Source organism: Nipponia nippon, unplaced genomic scaffold (genome assembly GCF_047370975.1).
Source record: "Nipponia nippon isolate SJK-2023a ecotype South Korea unplaced genomic scaffold, ASM4737097v1 scaffold_3, whole genome shotgun sequence".
NCBI lineage: Eukaryota > Metazoa > Chordata > Aves > Pelecaniformes > Threskiornithidae > Nipponia > Nipponia nippon.
The window spans coordinates 38,924,274-38,946,434 of NW_028262347.1; the positions used below are offsets into that span (position 1 = coordinate 38,924,274).

Here is a 22,161-nt window from a genome sequence, read left to right on the forward strand (position 1 = left end):
TTCCCCTCCCCCTGCTCCCCATTCCCAATCTCTCGGCTGCATCCGAACACTCACAGTGCTGCTAATGGATAAAAATGGAAACAAATGTATGCAACAAATCACAGCAGGCTCCTGTGCCAGCTTCCCCCTTCTGATTCATCAGACCCAGATCTTCATACTGCTGCTACGTATTAAAATCAATGTTTGCCTCTTCATTATCGTCATTATTTCTCTTTCACTTCAGAAGTTTCCTTTCCTTCAGATTGCTGCCTGACCAGCTTGTCAGGACATATTTAAATCAATATTTTGCGTGTGTGTGCCGTGCATCTGGATGCCACCTCATTACCATCTGAATTCCTATTGTTTCTGCCGGGGCACGAAAACGTAGGGGTAAAAATCATGTCAAATGACAGAAGATTACAGCCATCTATCTCCATCATTTAAAAATCTGAAGTAACTGCAGATTTTGCCATCAGCTCATTTCATACCTGATAAGAAAACCTAAATAAAGATTGAATGCAGCACTTTCCGTGATGCATGAAAACGCAATGCAGCTCAAGCAGAAGGCATTAAAGATTTATCCTCTACTTGGCCAGAACTGGGGCTTCAAGCTGCTTATGTCAACATCGCCGACCGCACCTGAGGCTCACCTTCCAGGTCATGGAGGAAAACCCCTAATGGTGCAGGCTGTTAATAGGGAATTCAGATATTTGGAGTCGGGTGAGTGGTAAAATTACTCCTGGGGAGGGAGATGCCCTACCTAGAGCAAATGCAACCCAGACAGCCCATGTTTACAGAGCAATTGCTATCGTTGGTCGAGCTCCAGGTCAGAGAAGCTCTGCTGGTGCTGCGGTCCGACAACAGGGATGCTGGCTCCTGCAATACTGGCAAATGCACACTGAAGGAAATGGGTGAGGCCGCAGGACGTTAAGATGCACAATCCTAGTATAGTATAAAGAAACAGAGTGTAAAAAAAATATAAATAGCAAAACCCTGCTTGCTTTCATTTGGATACGAAAAGCTGCCAAAAAAGGAAGCATCTTCCTTAAGTTGGTCATAATGCAGGTACCCACTGCACTCCCTCCCATAACAACATGCCAGCATCTTGATTTTTTTTTTTCTTTTGATTAGAAGCACAGCATTCTCCTGTAAGAGGTGTTTCACTTATGCCAATTCATGTCTTATTGACATGAAGACAAGCCTACAGCTTCTGATATCATTTTCACATGAGGCTTCAGTGAAGATGCTAAATTTTCTCCAAAATATGTGTTAAAAAAACCCAACCTCTGAAAATAATAATCCACATTTACACACTTACCCACACGGAGAGGCAGCACATTTTCCACTGACATGCTCATTTCAGGCTGTGCATTTCAAGTCTGCTGATCTATGAAATGGTGATGACCAAGGACTCTTCACTAGGGGGGTCTCCAAGTGGTGCACGTGTAACAGCCTTTTGCTGGGTGCGTGGTGCTGCACTTCCCACTGGCCTCTGCCTGGGCATTGTAAATTGACAGATTTGGGATGTGCCTGCACCTGACGTGTAGACAGATCTTTTCCCTGCCATCTGCACAAAGATGGGGCAGATATTAGAAGGACTACTTGGAATGCTACAAATACGGAATTTACTACTTCAAGATCCTATTACCAAAAGCAGAGAAGAAAACTAAGCAATTTTCACAACTTTTGAAGTACTTTGTTTATATACATTTTGTCTGTTCTTTCCTAATTGGTTTTCACTTGCTCTGATAAACACATATATAAACCTCAACTGCAAAATACAAAACCCTTTAAATAAAGCATCTGGGTCCCCTGTCAACACTGTACTTTTTTTTTTTTTTTAAATAAAGCCTGTATACAAACCCTGTATTGACAGCATCCCTTTAAGATTTGAGCAGAGGTAAACTCAAGTTGCTCTTGCCACTTGCTCTCATAGGAACTATTGGCCCTACTCTTTGACATAACATCTGGAAGCCTGTATGAATAAACATATTCACTGGTATTTTCCCTTAAAGGGTTGAGTTTATGAACCAAAGCTGTAATACAATAAGCTCCAGTGCTGAGATGATCAGAAGCACAACAGATGTCTCATCCAAAATTTGTAGTTCTGGATCCAGTCCTTGTCTGGATCCAGAGCCCAGGGCCCTCGTTCTCTCTTTTAGCTCTTTAAGCCAAAGTGGAGCTGGAAGAGGGGTAGGACCATATTGATATGCCTGCATAGAGCCTGGAGTTCAACCCCAGGGACAGCTGCAAACCAAGAGACGACTACCCACGCACTCGGAGCAGAAACAAAGACAGAAGAGAAAATGGCAGAGAGGACTATAAAGGTTCCTTTCCTTATCAGTCATTAATATTCAGTTTATTCCACATGAAACATTTGTTTCAAGGGACTGAATAGCTCAGAAGATTGACTTTGATTTTGGGAGGCTTTCATTCGTAAGCTGTCAGTTTGGATCCAGCTGAGGGACGTACTGATGGATGGTTTCTAATACCTAAGAGTTGCTTAGTGGCGTATGACAAATGACAAAGCAGTTGCAGAGTGAGTTATATAGTGAGTCAGCAGTCCTTTCCCAGAAGGTTCAATACTAATTAAGAAGCAACTTGACACCCTTTGTGTAAGGCTGCTTGGAAACTTATGCCCAGATATCAGGAACAAATCACAACTGAACTAAATACCTTAAGCTTCAGCATGGAAATAAATAACAGCCCTACAGTTATAGTGCATCCTTCAATACCCCGTTATGTTTTTACTGGAAAAGTACATTTAGTACTGATGCCATTATGATGCCTGACTAACAAAAAGGCACTTTTTGTTCACTCAAAAATACTGTCAGTGTTGAAATGTTCACCTTTTATTTAAAATAGTGGTTTTTGTGGACAGGTTCCTTTTTCAAGTCCATCGTCCCAATCCAATAAGCACAGTCATACGCTAAGCAGGACTAAGGACGCGGTCCCACAGGAAGACACGGAGCTATGGCTAGCGCGTAGCTCACCTCCTCCTGGCTCCCCGGACAAGACAGTTCAGGCTGGGAGTGAGCCCCATCTTTGGCTCTGGAAGAAAACCCTGCCATTAGCAATAGATTTGAATGATGGTTCATATCACATCCCTTCCTCTCCATTTAATGTTATGCGGAGACCAACGAGCTCATTTCAGTCACATTCAACAAACAGACGGAGACTGCCAAAAGAGAAAAAGGCTTTTTCTCCCTCTTTTTGTTCTGAGTTGCACTGGCCGCATGGTGAGTGACGAGTGGGAACGACAGATGCCCACAACTCACCCTCAGTCTCGCGTGGAGAATTTCCTCCTCTTTTTAACACATGCCAGCTCTGCCCCAGCCACAGTGTACTTGCCCGAAGTGCTTCAAGGACTGCCAAATCCTGCCTTGGGGGCACCACTTTCTGATCCTTATTTATTATTGAATGCAAAAGTCCTATGAAAGGACTCATGTAAAACTTGTGCTATGCATTTACAAGAACAAAAAAAAATTGCATTTCAGGGATAGGACATATCTAATTGCAAGGAAATGAGTTACAGCAAAATGGCAGTAAGAACTAGTGTAATAAAAGGCAGCCTCAATTAAAAGTTACAATAACAATGCAAGGAAAGATATAATGTGATGCACGGTAATAGCCTGCTCGAAATCTCAGCACAGAGCGGCATCAGACGCAGGAAGTCATCTTCTGAAAAAGCTAATGAATCATTTAGTTAACAAGGAAAGGTCATGCCTTTGATCAATGGGATCCAAGAATTACAATTAAGCATATCATATACACTTCACAAAAGGCTATTGTGTTTTAGAAAATTGCTTGCTCTTTTTTTTTTTTTTTTAAATACTATGAAAAGGTGTTTGGTGTTTGTTTGTTGGGTTTTTGGGGTTTTGTTTTGTTTTCTTTTTTAATTTTTACAACCAGTGTTATTTTTGTTCCATTCTTCACATAATATTTAAAACATCTCCCTGTCACGGGTGACAAAATCTAGAATTCTGGCTTTCCGTTCTTTCTCCAGCTGTTTGGGAACCATGTGGTGTTTCATTCATGAGTGGGAAGAATATGTGAGTTAAACCAATAATGAACCAGCTTAACAAAAAACAAAAAACAAAAAACAAACCAAACCAAAACAAAAAAAGACAGCCACGGAACAATAAGAAACTCAGTAAGACCCAATAAGAAACTCAAAAAAACAACTATGTAAAAGTAGCTCTTGTAAATTTTACTATACGAAAAATAAGTCTCCCACTACTTTTTAAACTTAGCCACAAAGAAAGTTTTTTCTAAAACTGAAAGCATGTTTTTTTTGGTCTTTTACACCATGTCTCTACTGGAGAGCTATAACAGTTCATATCTCAGGAGAAAAAGCAATTCAGTGGATTGTTAAATTTGTCACCGTATAAATCCTCTTCACAGCATTTTTTCCAAGTTGATTTTCAAGGTTAAGAGCTGTTTCCCGTACTCCTCTGCTACGTTAGATTATTAAACAAGTGTCATAAAAGAAGGCTTTGATTTTGTAAGAGATTAAAAATAAGTTTCCCTTCATACCTTTAGCTATCAATATGCTACAGTATATATACTCAACATAAGAGCATTGATGAGCCTGCCGCAAACAAAAATCCCTGATGATGCAGAAGCTTCCTTTGCTCCATGCAAGGTGCAACAGACAAGATTTCAGGGAAGGCAGATGTATTTTATTTCATGTATCACAAACAACTTTGGGGCAACATCTACTTGGTTTAAGTTTAGTCAGGTTCTTACGGTGCTCTTTACTCAGCATCTTTTGGATGTTGCTCAAATGAAGCTTTCTTCCTCCACCATCAAGTCTCTCTTTCCTCCCCTCTTTCAGTTTGTTGAAGGAACCCCGCAGGAAAATGTACCTGGAGGCTTCTGTGCCATGCGTTTTTTGGGAAGGCAAGACTGAAAACCCAAGATTGCTCCATGCTTGAAAAAGCAAATGGAGAAGGCTAGAAACGTTTCAAATCCTGAGTGTGAACTAGCTTCCAAAACCACCTCAGAGGTGGCTCTGTCACTGCCAACACATTGCTTCTCTCCTGCTGCAGACTGGTCCACGGCTTCCACAGGACAAACGGCTTACCCTGGCTCAAAGGCCTGGGCCGAGGTCATGTTTTACCTCCCACAGGCCTAGGACATGGTGTGTCCTGTGACAGCACCACTGGATTTGAATTAACACATGCCATCAGATGCCAGAGCAGTGACTGAGAGACAAACTAAGCAACCAATACACAAAAAAACCCCATTGGTTTGAATTACATGAAGATAAACAGGAAAATTTTCCAATAGAAGGGTTATTAAGCATTGGAACAGGCTGCCCAGGGAAGTGGTTGAGTCCCCATCCCTGAAGGTATTTAAAAGACGGGTAGATGTGGTGCTTAGGGACATGGTTTAGTGGTGGACTTGGCAGTGTTACGTTAACAGTTGGACTCAATGATCTTAAAGGTCTTTTCCAACCTAAACAATTCTATGAGTCTATGAAAACATAATGAAGACTGTTTTACTTATGCCAAAGCAGCACTTAGGGGTTCTTTTTGAAGTTTGTTCCCAAATACCTCAGGGGGAAAAAACCAAACCAAAACAAAACAAAAAACAAACCAACACAAAAACCCCAGGAGACAAAGTCACAAATATGGAACAACTGCAACCTTTCATCTCTAAGACGACCATGATCCTCCTTCAATCAGAAGGTGGAGTGGAGGTGATGGTATCCATGAGTTTAAAGGCAGATCTGCCCAGCAGACAGAGAACAACAGTCTCCCTTCCACTGTTCAATCTGAGAAAGACCTTCCACTTGCAAGGAGCAAGGGATGCTCAGTCTAGGCTTTAGGAACACGTAAGATGTGACACAACTTCCTGGGTCCCAGGATCTAGTCTCCTGCTTCAGCCAACACTCCTCCTAATGCACTGAGCTACCTCCGTCTTAAACCCGCCCCTGCCTTACGGACAGCTCGCAGTCTGGGAGGCACAAAGATGGCATCGATGGGTGCAGCGGCTCTTCCTCTGCCAGGGGATGCCCTCCTGTAACCGGCCCTTTGTAGCTGCTTCCAGGAATGTATCTGCTCCCACACACATGCCCCGAGCTCTGTTTCAAGTCCTAAATAGCGTGAAAAAAGTGTCAGAGATCCAGCTTTCCTCCTCGCCTTTCCCTCCTACCAGAGCTTCAGAGCCCGGGGAATGGAGCTGCCTCCAGGCCTCTGTCACAGAGGCAATAGTGGTGACAGGAGAACAAGGATCCTGCCACTGGGACTGGCTACCTCACTGCCACCCCCCTCATCTTCCCACTGAAGTCCCTAGGGTGGATTAGTAAAAGCCAGCTGCCCCGCGCCATACCTGACCGCTGCAGCCCGCTGCTGCCCTCCGCTCCCCGGCCGAAACTCCAGATCCTCCTTCGTGCTGCAGCCCGGGCTTCTCCATTGCTCCACAGACCGTCACACTCAGTGCCAACAGCAAGAACAAGCCTTTGCCCCTAAATGTCATAACCTGTTGTTCTGCCTTACCTATTGCTGCACCAAGAGAGGTCATTTTAAGTGGCAGAACTACATGCATTTAGGACTTGTAAAACAATAATTAATAAGGGCTGCCCAATGAGTCTCCATCCCTGGAGGTATTTAAAAGAAGGGCAGATGTGGTGCTCAAGGACATGGTTTAGTGGTGGACTTGGCAGTGATAGGTTAACGGTTGGACTCGATGATCTTAAGGGTCTTTTCCAACCTTAATGATTCTATGATAAGTTCACAAATACTACCAGGCAGAAGAAAACTGGTGCAAGTGTTAGGAAAGGCAATTTTAATGACTAGGAGTTTTGCACTGGGGCTCGCTGTGACAATATTCTTTGAAAGACCAGGACCAGCATGATCTTTTTTTTTTTAACTGGAGTATTTCACGTGGTTTAAAAAAGATTTTCTGTGAACAGAATTGAGTAACAAAGAAAACAGACCTTATTTTGCTAAATCCTTAGATATTACCAAAATTACAGCAAAACACTGAAAACAGTCATCTTGCCTGATGTATCTGCAACAAGGTGATCACTATTCAAACCCTCTTCCCCTTTTATTTAAAAGTGAAACATGGTAACACTGGTGTATTTATTCATCTTTTTTTGATCCATAACCATAAATCCCTATCAGGATTTTCTCAATAGAAAATACATTTTTGCAGCATACGGAAAAGATGAGTACGTATGCACGCGTAGTAGAGCACCTACATTTCTGGACCCATACACAAACACAAGCGCTCCCTGTGCATGGTTGTCCCAGATCAGTGTCCATCGACTCCCTCTACTGGCAAGAGCTGCCACTTTCCTCTTCCAAAAGATAACAACATTTTTGCTGGCTTTATAACTTTTGACCAAACCTGCAAAATGACAGTATTAGTCTCGTCGGGCCACTCTGAAAGGCAGTGTGTGTGGGGGGAAGGCATAGAAGCAGTAAATTACTCCAAAAGGCAATCCAGAACATGAACACTGAGTCACATCTTACCCACTGCTTGTGACCGGCTGCTTTGCAGTGCACGTTTGCCACCAAGATAACTTAGAATCTAAGCAGTTTCCTAGCAAATTCCAGCTAAGCCTAGAATAAGTATCCAGTATTCATTTTAATTGTAGTTTGCACAGGAATGTTCATGGAAATGCAACTGGGCTCTATTTGTTTTTTGTTGCATGCAAACTTTCAGATTTTCTTATTAAAGCCAGCCTTAAAATAAATAATGTAAGGTTCATGAAATGGTACATTGTGTTTCATTTAAAATATTTATGGAATTCTCTAAAAAAGAAAATCACTACTTGCATTTTACTCTGAAACTTGAGAGGCGGGTGGCTAGATATGCATGAGTGAGCCTGAAGGGCTGGCAAAGCTGCCCCAGCCCTACCATCTGCCTGCCTTTACCCTCCCTTGGATGTAAGGGACCAGCCGAAACCAGCTGAGAGGGGTGACCAGGCTGCTACATTTTTGGCTAGATGAATTATAAAGACAGGTCCATTAATTCCCATTACTTACTCCGTCTTCACTGTTTAACAGAATAAATTCTTATGACCTGCCTCTCATTTCAAACCTGTGAATTGTTGATCTACTGGATTTTTTTTATGGCTGACATCACAACATTTCATGGAAATGTATTACTCTAAAGTAACGCTCACACTATATCCATAAACATGAGCATCCAACAAGCCCCCTGTTATAGACAAATCTAGAAAAGTTTGGAGGGGGAAGTTGAACGAGCACAGTACATGCATAAAAGGCTCTTTTAATGTTTCCCATCCCCTCTTGTCCCTTTTGCTCAGCCACTAGCACGAGGCACAGCATGCAGGAGAGAGGAGACCTGGTTGCTGAGGTGCCCTGCCAGGGTCTCCAGAGACACAACTGCACCCCATTGTGCTAATAGCACTACAGGGAAAGTGGCACAAAACAGCAGCCAGAAACCAGAAAGGAGAGGGACCCTTCAACGGGAGATCGCTACAAGCTACTGCTGTTCGAGGAGGAGCCTCACAACCCCCAGCCCCCTTATCACTCCCACACAGCATCCAGCTGCTTCAAGACAAATGCATGAAAACCAGAGGACCCCGTAAGTTTCTTGAGCAAAAATAAATCAAACTTCCACAGTTGAAAGAGTGTAGCCTCTCTTCAAACGAGGTGAGCGTGGGCCAAAGAAGCTGTTTGTGCACGTGTGGGGATGCAAGTGTGAGCGATGCCTTCTTGTGGAGAGGTGCTCCCACAAACACGACCATTAAACCAGATTTCCAAAGACACTTCAACTTGGGGGTCAAGACTTGTAACAATTCACCAACTGAAGGCATTGCAAAGTATGTCAAACGGAGTGACATCTTGCTTCGTCCCAACAGGTTGTGTGTGTTGGCTTCACCGTACAAGGATGGCCAACAACCGTGTCTGGAAATGTGCAGGTTGGCCGAATGCCTGAGACCTGGAGACTGCCAACCTCTTTAGCTACCTGGCATCACCACCAGACCACCACGTCTAGAAGCGTACACCTCCCTGTCAGGGGTGCAAACCTCTGCCAGACAGACATTGACCCGGGACCGTGACTACAACTACAAAGCTACGCATGCACTGCCATGCTGCTGCAACAACCCTGCCACCCCAAAAGGCTTTTCGTCAAAGTTAAGAGAAAATTAGAGAGCTCCTTTTCCCTTCTTCAGGACCACTCTGGACTTGCGAGATACACTAGGTAGCATGCCTAGGTCTCTGCATACTTCTTTTGGGTTTTGAGGATGTAGTGGGTTATTTTATTTTTGGAGGAAGGATGGAAAATTATCTTTCCTTTTTAAATAAAAACAGATTCTATATACTCACGGGAATCCAGGAGCTGGACCCGTTTAAGAGAGTTCTACAAGCCTCTACATATTAGAAGATAAATTTTGAGGTAGCAACAGAGGTACATAGGAACATGGCCATTAAGATAATAAAGACACAGAAATATTTTATGGTTATTTTCAGTAAGCTGTTTTAAAGCTCTCTTCCAGTGTTTCCCAAAATATTTTTCTGAAAAATTTATTTTGTATGCTGCAGTAATTATACAGTTGACACAACTCCACAAGCTTCTAGTTCGATCACAAACACACAAGGAACCCCTAGTTTCACATTGTTTATATGATGTCCCTCACACCTAAACACACATTCATCTGTACACTTGGTTATCTGCACACACAGTAAAAATGGTATCCAGATGTAAATATTATCAACTTTTTCAAATCATGAGCCTGACACTACAACCACCATTTTAATAATCATAAAAATATTAAATGACATGGGGTTTTTTGCTTAATTACCACTTTAGTTCTAGAAAAATACACTTAATTTTTTATTGAAACTTTCTGAACAGCTCACGCTTCTTCATAAAGGCCTTTATCAGAAAAATCAGAAAAGAACTGGACTTTATACAATGCCTGTTATCCCAGAAGGCTTCATATACAAAATAAAAAGCAGACATGCCGACATGCTGATTATTTAGGCAAACACAGCACGCGTTGCATGATCAGTAACAGCTTCTACAGGCATGAACCTAATCATTGAGAGAAAGGGAATATTGGCTACAATGCTGAGGTTACTTGCAAATTACTTTCAGAAAGCACAAAGGGCTCTTGAATTTCTACGCAGACAGATGCTACAGGTGTGTAGGGGGTGCTCTCATTTATCGTAACCAAAAGATGGACCTCCTCACAGAAAGCATGGCTGTAATATTTCACTACAGTCTTAGCAATATGGTAACAATCCAAATCATCTTAAAAGCAGGGATTTTAAAACATATTGCAAAGAAACTTTTATAATAGGAGGGAGTTCCTAAGAAAGTTACCAAGGTAACTGCATGCAAGTTTTGCACTGATACAGATTAAATGCTAAAGATGAGAGGAGCAAAATACATTTCTTAAATTCTGTAGGCAGAGGGCAGCATGCTCCAGCCATCAGCCCCGTCTCAGCGCTGCCTGCAGTTTTAATTAACATCTCACTCTCATGAAGAGCACATCATCTTTGTTTAATGGTGACTTTGAAACCTGAGGATACTTAGTCATTTAAAAAGGAAGCTGACTACATCCATGCTTATGATTTCAAAAACCTGCTTTTTATTACAGCTAGCATCTCTGTGTAGCATAAAAGAAATCAGGTTGTGGTCCCAGTAAATGTTAATCTTCTCAAGTCAATAAAAACTGTGCACCAAAATGTCACTGCAGCTTTGCGGAAGGAATGCGTAGGAACGATGAAAACCAAAGTGTGGGGAAAACAGAACATGCATTATAAATGACAACTTGTCTCGTCAAGGTCAGCCATCTTTTAAATCTAAGAAATATACTGCCAAAATGATTCATATTTGTGGAAGTGAACAAGTCTGAAGAATTTAATTTGAGGCAGATAATTTTTTTTAATTGACTCTATAAGGCTGTCTGCAAGAGTTCGACATTTACATATAATGATAATGCATATTAGGTGGTAATTACCGTGGACTTTTCTTTAATTATATCTGATAGTGCAAATAAAACCTATGTTCCTAATTGAAAAATGTAATTAAGTCTGAGTAATTTAGGGGGAAAGAGAAGAGATGCAAACATTGATTTTAAAATCAGGAGAATGGCACACTATACCAAAATTCCCTTCCTCTTTCTACTCGTGTCAAAGAGCATAAGAAATCTATCCTCTGTAATGAAAATGAAATTATTAACCCTGCTTTGCCCTTTTTACTAACGAAACAAAATGATTTCTCACAAAGCTTTATCCAGGATTTGAAAAGTCCACTTGCTCACAAAGAAGAGAAACACGTTTTTATTTTAACACATCAGCACTATGAAACCTCCGCGGACTCTGTGAGCATCCCCAAGCAAAGGGAGGATTGTTAGTGAATAGGAAAGGCAACCTGGGAACTGGGAGCAAAGGGGAGGGAGACTGAAGGTGGAGGTGAGATCATCTGAGATCCATGAAAAAATCCCTAATTTAAGTTTAGTTCAAGGAGGTAATTAAATAAGTAAAAACTATTCTAGGTTATATTATTAGATGCCAATAATTCAAAAATGCACAGGGCGAAAGCTGTCACCTTTCACAGGTATGCAAGGACTAGCCCTGGAAGCAACACCAGTAGACTACAACCAAGAGTCAAAGTTCAAGAGTAAATTTAAGAGACACTGACGTGAAACGTTGGCTTGACAACACACCCCACAAACACATCAAGGCAATCCCTGGGATTTAGCCAACTTGGCCACAAGGACTTGAAAGAAGTTCAGTTATCTTTTCAAATAGTCAGTTATATGCAGCAAGAAACTCTTGCATTAAAAAGAGAGTTGTGCAAGGGCAGTATGGAGTGAACTTTCAACATTTCAGGCCATGCCATTCCCCGTGGGACTGACTAAAGCTGACAGTCCATCAGCTTGACCTTCCCTGCATGAGCAATCCGTAGGAACTGGAGTTTGAAAGTTCAAGCTTTACATTTCATATCAGCTGGTACTGGAACAGCCCCAGCAGGAAAAGTTCAGCATCTCTGCCGAGACTCTGCTCAGCTGGGCTTGTGGTCGCAGCCTCTCCCAGGGGACGTGGAGAAGGCCAAAGGTGATCACACCAAAGGCACTCACCTTCAAAGCATACTAATACACCCACTGGAGAAGCAGAGAGCAGCAGACTGCCTGCCTGGTAGAAGACAGAAGAAGATTTCTTAGGGAAGAATTTGCACCAAAATCTCACCTTAGAGATTAAAAGACAACAGTCCTAAACAAGCAAGACCTTCAGCAGGGCCTCTGCCTGACTTTGCTCCTTCTGCATCAAAGAATCATGAGAAATCCCGTAACACAAAGTACTTGCTCTGTACAGCAGACAACTCATCCATGACATCTTCGGTTCACCTATGCCTGTGCTATGATGCTGAGGGACAGATCTTTCTCAGTTAAATACTTGGAATAAAGACTTAGATCCAGGCAATTAGTTCATATGGAAATGGGACTGCAATTTTGCATGATAATCTGGAGAAATCTGATCTATGAGTGAAAAAGAAAATTCTGTTCAATGCTACATTTTTGTTTTTTTAGAAGAACACCTGCATTGCCATTAGCTATAATAAACTACAGGGGTAAACAGTGAGCATCTCAAGGGCAGCTTAAGCAGCAGAATGTATTTGTCAAATGATGTTTAATATAAGGTTGTATTTAGAAATGAGCTACAAAATGACACCACAGGGAACCTGTGTTTATTGTTTCTCCATTTTTGTCTCAAATATGATCATTTTCCTTCGTTTTCTAGGTGCAGGCATCAGGCTCTTCCCCTTCCCTCCTGTCCCATTCAGTTTGTAGCAAGACTGCAGGGCACCTGAAATGATGCTCAACCCCTCCACCGTCGGAGAGCTTGTGCAGCTCTCCCTGGCTAGGATGGAGTGAAAAACACTGTTAGTACATAGCACTGGAAGGTATCAGTCCACGTTATATTGGTTTATTAATGTTTGCAGAAAGTTCATTTCAAAAGAAGGCCATATCTCTGGGTGAAAACAAGGGGAACTATACAGTCTGGCAGGCAGACCTGCTGCGTAACGCATCTCATTTGCTGCTTTCATTTTGTGCACGGCCAAAAGCCACCTGCATGAAAAGGCCAAGAAAGTACCTGCTTGAAAACCATCCGCTGATCCCGTCTCCCCCTCCTCACTAACTCTGCCTAGCTCCTGAAATGAACTGCCATCACTACCAGGAAAGCAACACCAAACAAGTTTCCCCCACAGACCGCAAGCGCTCCTGTGGGACCCCGCTCGCATCATTAACCTGTGCAACAGCACACTCTACAACTGCAGCTTTCCACCAGCCCCGAGATTAAAAAAAGGGAACTAAGCTGTGTGCTATTAAAGGGTGCTTAGAGCAAATAAAAAAAAGTCTCCCTCATGCTTTTTCCTCACCTCTCATGCATGCTGTACACACTAAGAGAGAGCTCTCTGCTTCCACCCCTCCCAGCATCAGGAGATTTCTTACTGCTGTGTGATTCCATGTGCACCAGCAGCATCAACAGGTTTTTCAACCAAACACCAATGCTCTGGCAGGTGAAAGGGATACCAGTTTTTTGGAAAGCACAATTGCAGTGACTTCAGTCGCACCTGGTTCAGAAGCACTTCTTCAGTCCAGCAAACAGATATTTAAAATATTCACCCTTATGTTCTGTTGTGGAACATAACTGTTACTATAGCTTGCAACTAGTCTGTAGTCATCTAAGGACTATGAAAGGTGCCACAGGTATTTCATACACAGCAAGGCATTGTTTGGAACGCAATGAGAAAGTCTGCAAATAGAGTAAGTACTGACGGAGTAGATTTTATGTGGAATACTGAGGGAAAACCTGCTTAGATATTATACAGTACATAAATTCTCATTTTGTCTTTTTAAATCATTAGTCACTCCAGTTCCTTCTTGCTAGATGCATTTATAGCTTTTTTCCCTGTACATTCTTCACTTTATTAATAAATTACTGCAATGCATTATAATGCCATACAGAAGTTTCAACCTGTGACAAACTATCGTTCCAGTTTCAGAAAGCTCTTCTGAGACACGAGACCCAACAGAATTAAAAACCCCAGGAAGCTGCATAATCCATAGCCAATTAATATCATCAAAGGCTTCAACAATTATCAGATGACAGTTTTCCACACGCCTTGTAGCAGAACTGAGGTGCGCAAAGTTGCTGCGTTTGCTACGCTGCTCTGCAAGGCCGGGACTTGCACACGGGATCGAAAGCACACATCAGCTGGACAGTTTCCACAGGTCACCATCAGTCCCTACAGTAATGGAGATGATCTGACAGGCTGACCAGTAATAAAACGGGCAGTTTGCTGACCTCACCTTCATAGCTGTGGCCCATTGCTCTGGCAGATGATGCCCAAGCCTTCCAGAGCAAACCAGAGACTGGAAAGAAGCAGTGCTGTTGCCCAAGAAAGTGCATCAGGGAGCAACCTCACGCATCCCTGGTGGAAAACTGCTCACTGACCAACTTGTTCTAAAGAACACGAACAAGATGGCAACTTTGGGGAATCTGAGTTGGAATTTTTGCTATGAGAAGGGGGGAAAAATACTAAAAGAGGGGTTGGAAAGAAGTAGGTGTTGGAAGGGAGTATGACTGGCAAGGCAAAGGCTGCGACTGGCTCCTCTGCAAGAAGAGGAAAAGGCAGCACGGCATCAACTTGTGGGAGAGCCCGGAAGGCAAACTCTTGCTGACATCTTAATTAGGGGTTGTTTAAACAGTAAGGTTATGTGTGGTGCTATTAATTCCAGTGGGGGAGAAGTAGTAGGAGTAGTAGGGTTGAATTAATAATTTAAATTCCCTTGCTAAGAAAACAGTCAAGCCCCAAAGCTCTTTAAAGTTTTTCCACGAATTGTACAGCTCTGAAGTATTTTTCGTTTTGCTCAGCTTCATAGCCTGTAATTTCAAAGGGTGCTAATTCTGCTTCTCCTTGGATCTAGTCCAGTGGATCTGAAAATGCTGTATTATTTGATTTGAGTACTGGAATGTTTGGTGAACTAGTGAGTCCAGAAAAAGAGAGAATTCCTAAATTCAAGTTAAAAAAAAAAAAAAGTAATTCCTTCAGCCCTGTCTCACATCATGTTTTCTAAAACAATCCTCCTTCCTGCTCCTGTATTCAGTTTGCCAATCTCTTCCCTGGTGTGGTACTCAAATACCAGAGACAGAATCCACAACGGCTTCACCTGAGGCATACAGTCTTTATAAAACTCAGCAAGACTCGTGTTCTTTGCAATGGCATCACACTACTAAGCTGCTTAATTTGTCATCCACTAAAAACGAACACTGATTCTGCTCTGCAGCACAGCTGCTTAGCTTATGATTTCCTGTTTTACATTTGTACATTTGATTTTTCCTTCCCAGCTGTGGCTTCCACTGAATACTATCTTACTCATTTCAGACCCTTATCCAGAATTTATCCTTATTTATCCAGAATATTTTCAAGTCTGATCCTGTCCTGTCTTCAAAACCTTCATAATCCTCTTGTGCAGTTGAGTGTCATCCGCAATTTTCCTAAGTATTTTCAAATTCATTACGCAAATCATAAAAGAAATATTGAAGAGAACAGAGCACGTGAGAGAGCTCTTCAGAAAACTGACTTCCACCACTTGGACTATCAAGTCATTGAAAGCCAAACCTTTGCTGCAGTCTTTCAACCACTGCAGAAGTCACTTTATAGAGACCTCATTTAGACTACTTCCCTGGTTTACATAGTACAATGTCAAGTGAAATAGTATCAAAAGCCTTACTGAAGTCAAAACGGATCACATCTAGTATTTCTTTCTTAGCCTTTCTGCCAGTTACTCCGTCAGCACTGGAAATCGTACTAGCTCGACGTAATTTGTTCTTGACAAATACATTTCAGTATTCCATCGCTACTCGCTAAGTACTTGCAAATTATTTAATAATTTATTCTGTTTTTTTTAACACCTGGTCTATAATTATCAATAACTTCTACTCTTTCCCTGTTAGAGACCGCATCCATCTCTGCCCATCCCTAGTTCTCTCAGACCCTCTCTCTCTCCCTCCATGAGCTCTTAAAAAATACAGCACTAATGAGTCAAAGATTGCTTTTTTTTAGCTAATTCCTTAAGTACTCTGAAGTAAATTCCAAGAGATGCTCCTGACTTGAAACCACCTACACATTTAGCCTCTTCTTCTTCATTCTTGCCCACACTGTTGGTTTCCTTCCCAGAAAGCCCTGAGCACTGACCATGTAAGCTCCTCCCTTCCATTTTTCTCCTTCCCACCCCAATGTTCCTTTTCCTCAAGTAAAAAGCTTTTCAGTGGGGTAGATTGTGTCTTACCATAAACTCTGGTTTTGTTTAAAAAAACCCGACATTACAGCTAGGCATGGCTGCTGATGCACTCTACCTTGCTAAATCACAAAGACATTTTGTGGCAATGCCACAAAGACACCTCAGCAGGTAGGAAGGCTGAGAGATGCTCCTTCTCCCTGGAGCTGGCTGGAGCCAGCCATTCCAGAACAGGAGCAATTCCTCCCTGGGGAAGGACAGTGGTGGCAGCGCTGTGGGGAGCAGATGGGCAGCCATAAGCTCTGAATCAGCACATCGTCCACTTCCCCGACCAGGCACTCCTGCAGACGTCTGTGCGCTTCTGGAAGGGCCCCGAGGGCTGCATCCAGGCCCTGGCTGCACCACCCCGGCACCGCGACAGCAACACAGACAGCATTCATGCTTTAAAAGCAGCATTACGGTTTGAGCACGGTATTATCTTCGCTATTAAATCAGTATCAAGATCATGTGAAAACTGACTTGCATAACCTTTCTGTGGATGCTAACGAGAATCAGGAAAAATGCGGTGAGTGGAGCTAGAGCTGTGTGACATTAGTGTAAATGACCGAAGAACTGACCTGGCAGCCTTGTACACACAGCCCCTGAGCTGCTGGAGTCACACCACGGTGGTGAAGAAAACCTCATCTTGCGAGTCCCTTCTAATGGCAGGAAAGCAAATGTCAGTCCAATATTACTGGCCAGTGATTTTCATAAAAGCCAGTTAAACCAGGAAATTTTGTGTTGTTTCAGGTCTTTCATTCAGGAGTACGTGACACTCAGCCTGCTGAATGAGGGACAAAAGATGCAGCTTCCTCTCAAGTGAGAGAGAATGCAGTTGAAATAAAAGGGGAAAAAAAAATGTATATTCAATTATACATGCTCTGATTCAGCTAAGCTCTAGTGCCCAACATACACAAAGCTCTTTTTCATTTGAGCTAAGCAACAATTTTAACTCTTCAGCAGTTGCAGAAAGCTGTTTCACCAAGGTTTCTGAGAACTCTTCCCAGCAGATGGGTTACAGGAGCTGCTGCCTATTGCCTGAGCTTGGATTTATGAGGCAGGAGCAGAGCTAAACACAGAAAAGCTTCGCTTACATAAAATACTCCTATAAGAGGACCACCTGCTATTTATGCCTGGCAAAGAGCAAAAAGCCCTGCTGCAGGTGCAGAAAGATGACACTGATTTGTGACAAACCTTCAACAGCCACTGGAAAGCCACAGCACAGCAATGCGCGTTTTATCAGCTCTTTGGAGGGAAGACAAAACGAACGACGAGGTGATGACCTACATGCCAGCTCAAGAGCAATTAGCCCGGGAACTGCAGCACTTTCACCATTATAGCGAAGTGCACTGGAGGATGCTCATACAAAATCGAAGCCTGCAGTGCTGGTTAAGTCCTCTCAGGCTGGGAGGAAGGGTGGGGTAAAAGAGGAAGAGGAGGGAAGAACAGAACTGATATGAATGGGAAATTATTATTCAACAAGCAAGCATGATACGCTAAGACCCTAAGATGTGGTGCAATAAAACCTCTCATTTATTTTTGAGGCATATTCTCATTACCATGCTCTAGGCTGTATCAGCATTTTCATTTTTATCCATTTCCAGGAGATTATAACCCAACACTAAAAATGTGTTTGTGGTGAAAACTGGCACACAAGCCTCAGCCTGAAAGAAGCTTTTCATTTCTGTCAAATAATTTATTTGTCTGAACAAAATAGTAATAGTAAAAAACGGATAAAATTTAGAACTCCTAACCTGTATTCCCTCTGTTCAAGGCCTTATATTTAAGTGTAGTGCGCTAGTTACACTCATCAGCAAATGATTTCATTTTTTCTTTTTGTAATGAAACACTACTTCTGTTTTATTAGTCTTCCTCTGTCTCTCCCCGCACGCTTCCTTCCTTTTCATGCCACATCTTCTCCTGTGTGAATTCAGCAAGCATTTATCATTTTGTTTCTTTCCACTTCTCTCCATCAAGTTCACTTACCTCTGAAATGCACGCTCTTTTCTCATCTCTTTTTCTCCCCCAAACCATCCCATCCCGCACTGTACAGATCTGTTCCCTAAATCTATTCTATGCTCCCTCATTCATCATGATGGCCAAACTAAACCAAGCATGCAGAGGTAAAAATACCCCTCATAGTATCAACAGCGAGAAGTAAATATCTTTTACTACAGCCATTGAAAAGGAATTGCTCCCCTTGATCTCTCTTCAGACGCGGAGATGATGGAGGAGAAAAGCATCGCACAGGTTGCAGTAGCCCTGCCGCTGTTCCCAGCATGCCTTAGGTACAATGGCACTTCTCAATTTTTTGCAAAGGTAGAGATGGAGAAAGGTTAAGTTAACAATTATATCTGATTGGAGATTTCATGATGGAATACATTCAGTTAGAAAACGTTACTCTAGCAAAACTGAAGCACCACACCTTGGATGACTCCTCAAGTCAAGCACAGAATAGGCTTTCGGAGCCTTTAGATGACCAACTGTCTTGAGTGTTCTGCTATTTCTTACCTCAGTAGAGCCCTTAAGCCTCAGACATCTCCACCTATTCATGGCTTTAGACACTACTGCATTACAAAATACTAAACAATTACTAATGAAAATGTTAGACCTGCAAGTTGGCATTTATTTTCTTTCAGGATGTTTCACTTTTAATTCTCATTTAGAAAACTTGTAAGTGTTAGGACCTGGGACTTGTAAGTGGAAACACAACTGATAGCATCCCCAAAAGAATGACACAAGAGATTGGTCATTTAGGGAGCTCACCCGAAAGTCTATGCCTACCTTACAATAACCAAACAGTTGAATATTTAATTTTTGAGCACTATGGAATGATTACAGAAACAAGTCTTCTAGTTAAAATAAAAAGAAATGACAAGAAAACACAATTCTTAGGAGTAATGTCCCAGAATAGCTCAGCAATCTGTCACACTGCTGACAGTCGGAGTGCACAGTCTATTTACTTTCTTGCAAACTTGGTGGATACACTGTGAGCCATCCTGGGGCCACGCAGACTGAAACTACTTCCACACATCATAAACAAAATCTTACCCTACTGTAAGACCTTGGAAAAAACAGTATTTCTCCTCCAGTCATACATTTGCTGAAATATGTAGGCTGTGGATATATTTCTGCTTCTGAGATAGCCTATATTTATTGTCGTCATTCAGCTCTGAATGTGGTGCACGGCAGCTTTCAGACGAGTCTGGAGATGGTACAGTGCCACCTGAAATGAAGAGTTCTCACTCACAGCACACGCAAAATGTGTGCTTATTCTTCATTTATGATGATTTTACTAATGCATTGCCCTCTGTGCAAAAGATACCAAGCTTCTGAGGTGCGATTCAAATGTCAGTGCCTGCTCCAGCCTTTGTGCTCTCTAAGCTTGGCACTTTGTGCCGGTTCTGACTCCACGATGCATGCCCCGTCTTCATCTCTCATTTATGCATCTTTTACTTCCTTTCTGCATCTCGACTCTCTCTCAAGACATACTGCTCCTATACCAATCAGCCTAGATTTGTTTTATCCTCCTCCCTCCAATTCCTGAAGCTTGTTTTCATTTTCTCTTGTTTCTGTACATTCAAAGGCAAATGAGTTAAGATTCTCCAGCTGATATGGGCCTGAGCTCCATTCCTGCATCCACTACAGCTGTGTGACCCTTAGCAAACCACTTAGGGAGAGCTCCAAGACATAATGATATATTATGACTGGAAAAATCACACGGCCCACCCCCGACAGCTGCATTTCTGGTGGGCTCTTTGCCCACAGTCCCATGATGTCCTCACAAACTAGTGAGGGCAAGTTCTGGTGGTGGATGCCCAGCCCGACTCATGCAATCCTGATTGCCCCGAGCACTGCCAAATCACTTCTCGGAAAAGAGAGCTGGGATTCATGCGACGGTCAGTTCTGGGAAGGCACACCTAAAAGCTGACTACACCTGACGAAACTATACTCCTACCACCATTTTAAATCATTGATGATTGCTAACCATAATATCTAAGAAGCCAAATTATGTTTCAAAACCTATTACGCTGAGAAAACAGCAAGCATGGCACAGAGCGTGTTTATCAGCCCCAAAGAGCCTACGGTACCAGGCAAGACAGGAGGCAGCAAACAGATACACGGAGAGGAGCAGAAAAGGACAGGGAAACAACTGGACAACTCTGGTCCGAGCCCGTCCACGGCCCAAACACGCCAGAAAGCTCACCAACCACTGAACCATCACATCGTGGATACTGCCTTAGGGAAGTGAAACACAACGAGGTTTTATGTTGCGTTTCTACTTTTTTTTCCTAACAAGACATAGATAAATAGTTTAAGCATTTGGTGAATTAAATAAGAAACGCACCTGAAAAACTATTCTAGAGCTCTGGATAGGATACATTTCTATCTGCAAACTTTCCCAGATTTCTACATCCCTGTAAGAGTGTACCCATTGTTGTCTTCTTTTATCTTCTAAAGAATTTAATTGCATATTGCATATCAGACAGCAAATCTTTTTTAAAAAGGTTTTAAGTTTTTCATACTTCTGTAATTGAGCATAACTAACTTCCCAATTATCCATTTCTTTGAGAGATCTGGTTTTTACAGTTTTTCCTCTCTGTGGCTTCCCAGAGTTAAGATACAAAAATCAAAGCAGCCCATGTTTGCAAAAAGAGGAGACGAAAACTCAAAGCTTTATTTACAAAGATGAAGCACTCTGAAAAACTGAAGAATTTAGACATTTGCAGTTATACTGAAAAAACCCAAACTAGATGGCTTGAAAAAAGAACTGATTTAATCCCACGGTAAAATACAACACAGAGATACAGAAGATCTCCAGCAGTGTCTGCTGTGAAAACCCTAATTTTTAAAGTGTTGAAACCCACCATAATATGGCTAGTTAGTTTTCCTGATCTGATAGTGAAATAAAAACCAGTAAAGTACTAATATTTTTCAAGCTGACTGACAGGATATTAAAAAAAATCAATTTAATAATTTCATGAAGGTGACCGGGATATCTGGAAAACAAGATGAGTTTTGAATAAGCAAATACATTACAAGGAACTGCGAGAGGAGAGGGGGAAAGAGCCATGTTATGTGAAGAGTAAACAAGAATGATTTTTTTTTTTTTTTGACAACTCTGTGAAAAAAGGATCAAAAATTCAAAACTGTGAATATGTGTTACCATAAATCTAAGTAAAGTCACAAAGTGTAGCAGTTCAATAAGCGTAACTGGGAACATTTTGGAACTATTCATAGAAATTGTAAGTCTCAAAATAATAAAAACCACAAACTTGAATTAAAAAGTTTTTTTAAAAAAATTAGACATACAAATTGAAATAAAAATGAGCAAAGTGTATAAGAGTCCAGATGGGGGGGGCCCGGACATGGATGGACACGACAGAAATCAAGTTTTGGTGAATTATTACACCAGACAATGAAAATGTACAACTGTATTAATATTACAGGATAGTCTTGCACACAGAAATTGTACACAAACACACGGACTACATTTATACCATTTGTACTGAAGCAATAGCTATTCAAACTAAACAAACCCCCTAAAATGGAAGGAAGGGAAAAAAGATGAAAACTTGGGGTGACCTCAAATTTAACTTGGGCTGAATTGACACGGGGAAAGGATTTACCAGCTACAGAGATAAAGCATCATAAAACGTATGCCAACTTTTGGCCTGGTAAGACAGATTACTTGCTATGAATAAAAACAACGCAACAGAACCTTTTAATTAGCGAGCATAAGCAATGCTAAAGGAAGGATCTGGAAAAGCTTCTGTTGACTGTAGGACCAAGGAAAACCAGGAATCAGAGAGAAAACGTAGAAAGCACAGTGAAAACTGAAGAAACATGCAAGATAAAATGTGCTAGTATTTATATTTATTTTCTTAAGTTATTTTCTAAAG

At 41.9% G+C, this 22,161-nt stretch overlaps 1 protein-coding gene across 12 annotated transcripts in view; it reads right to left on the reverse strand.

Annotated features, from left to right (window-relative positions):
* Positions 1-22,161, reverse strand: part of GRIP1 (glutamate receptor interacting protein 1) — a 331,519-nt gene that overhangs the window by 172,986 nt on the left and 136,372 nt on the right. Inside the window, exon 1 of one of the 12 annotated variants that reach the window (XM_087764279.1) lies at positions 1,298-1,416. The exons of the other annotated variants lie outside the window; for them this stretch is intronic. Within the exon in view, the coding sequence (XP_087620405.1) occupies positions 1,298-1,337 (40 nt within the window). The 5' untranslated portion in view covers positions 1,338-1,416. Of the gene's footprint in view, positions 1-1,297; positions 1,417-22,161 lie in introns of those variants that run through there. 12 annotated transcript variants of the gene reach the window in all.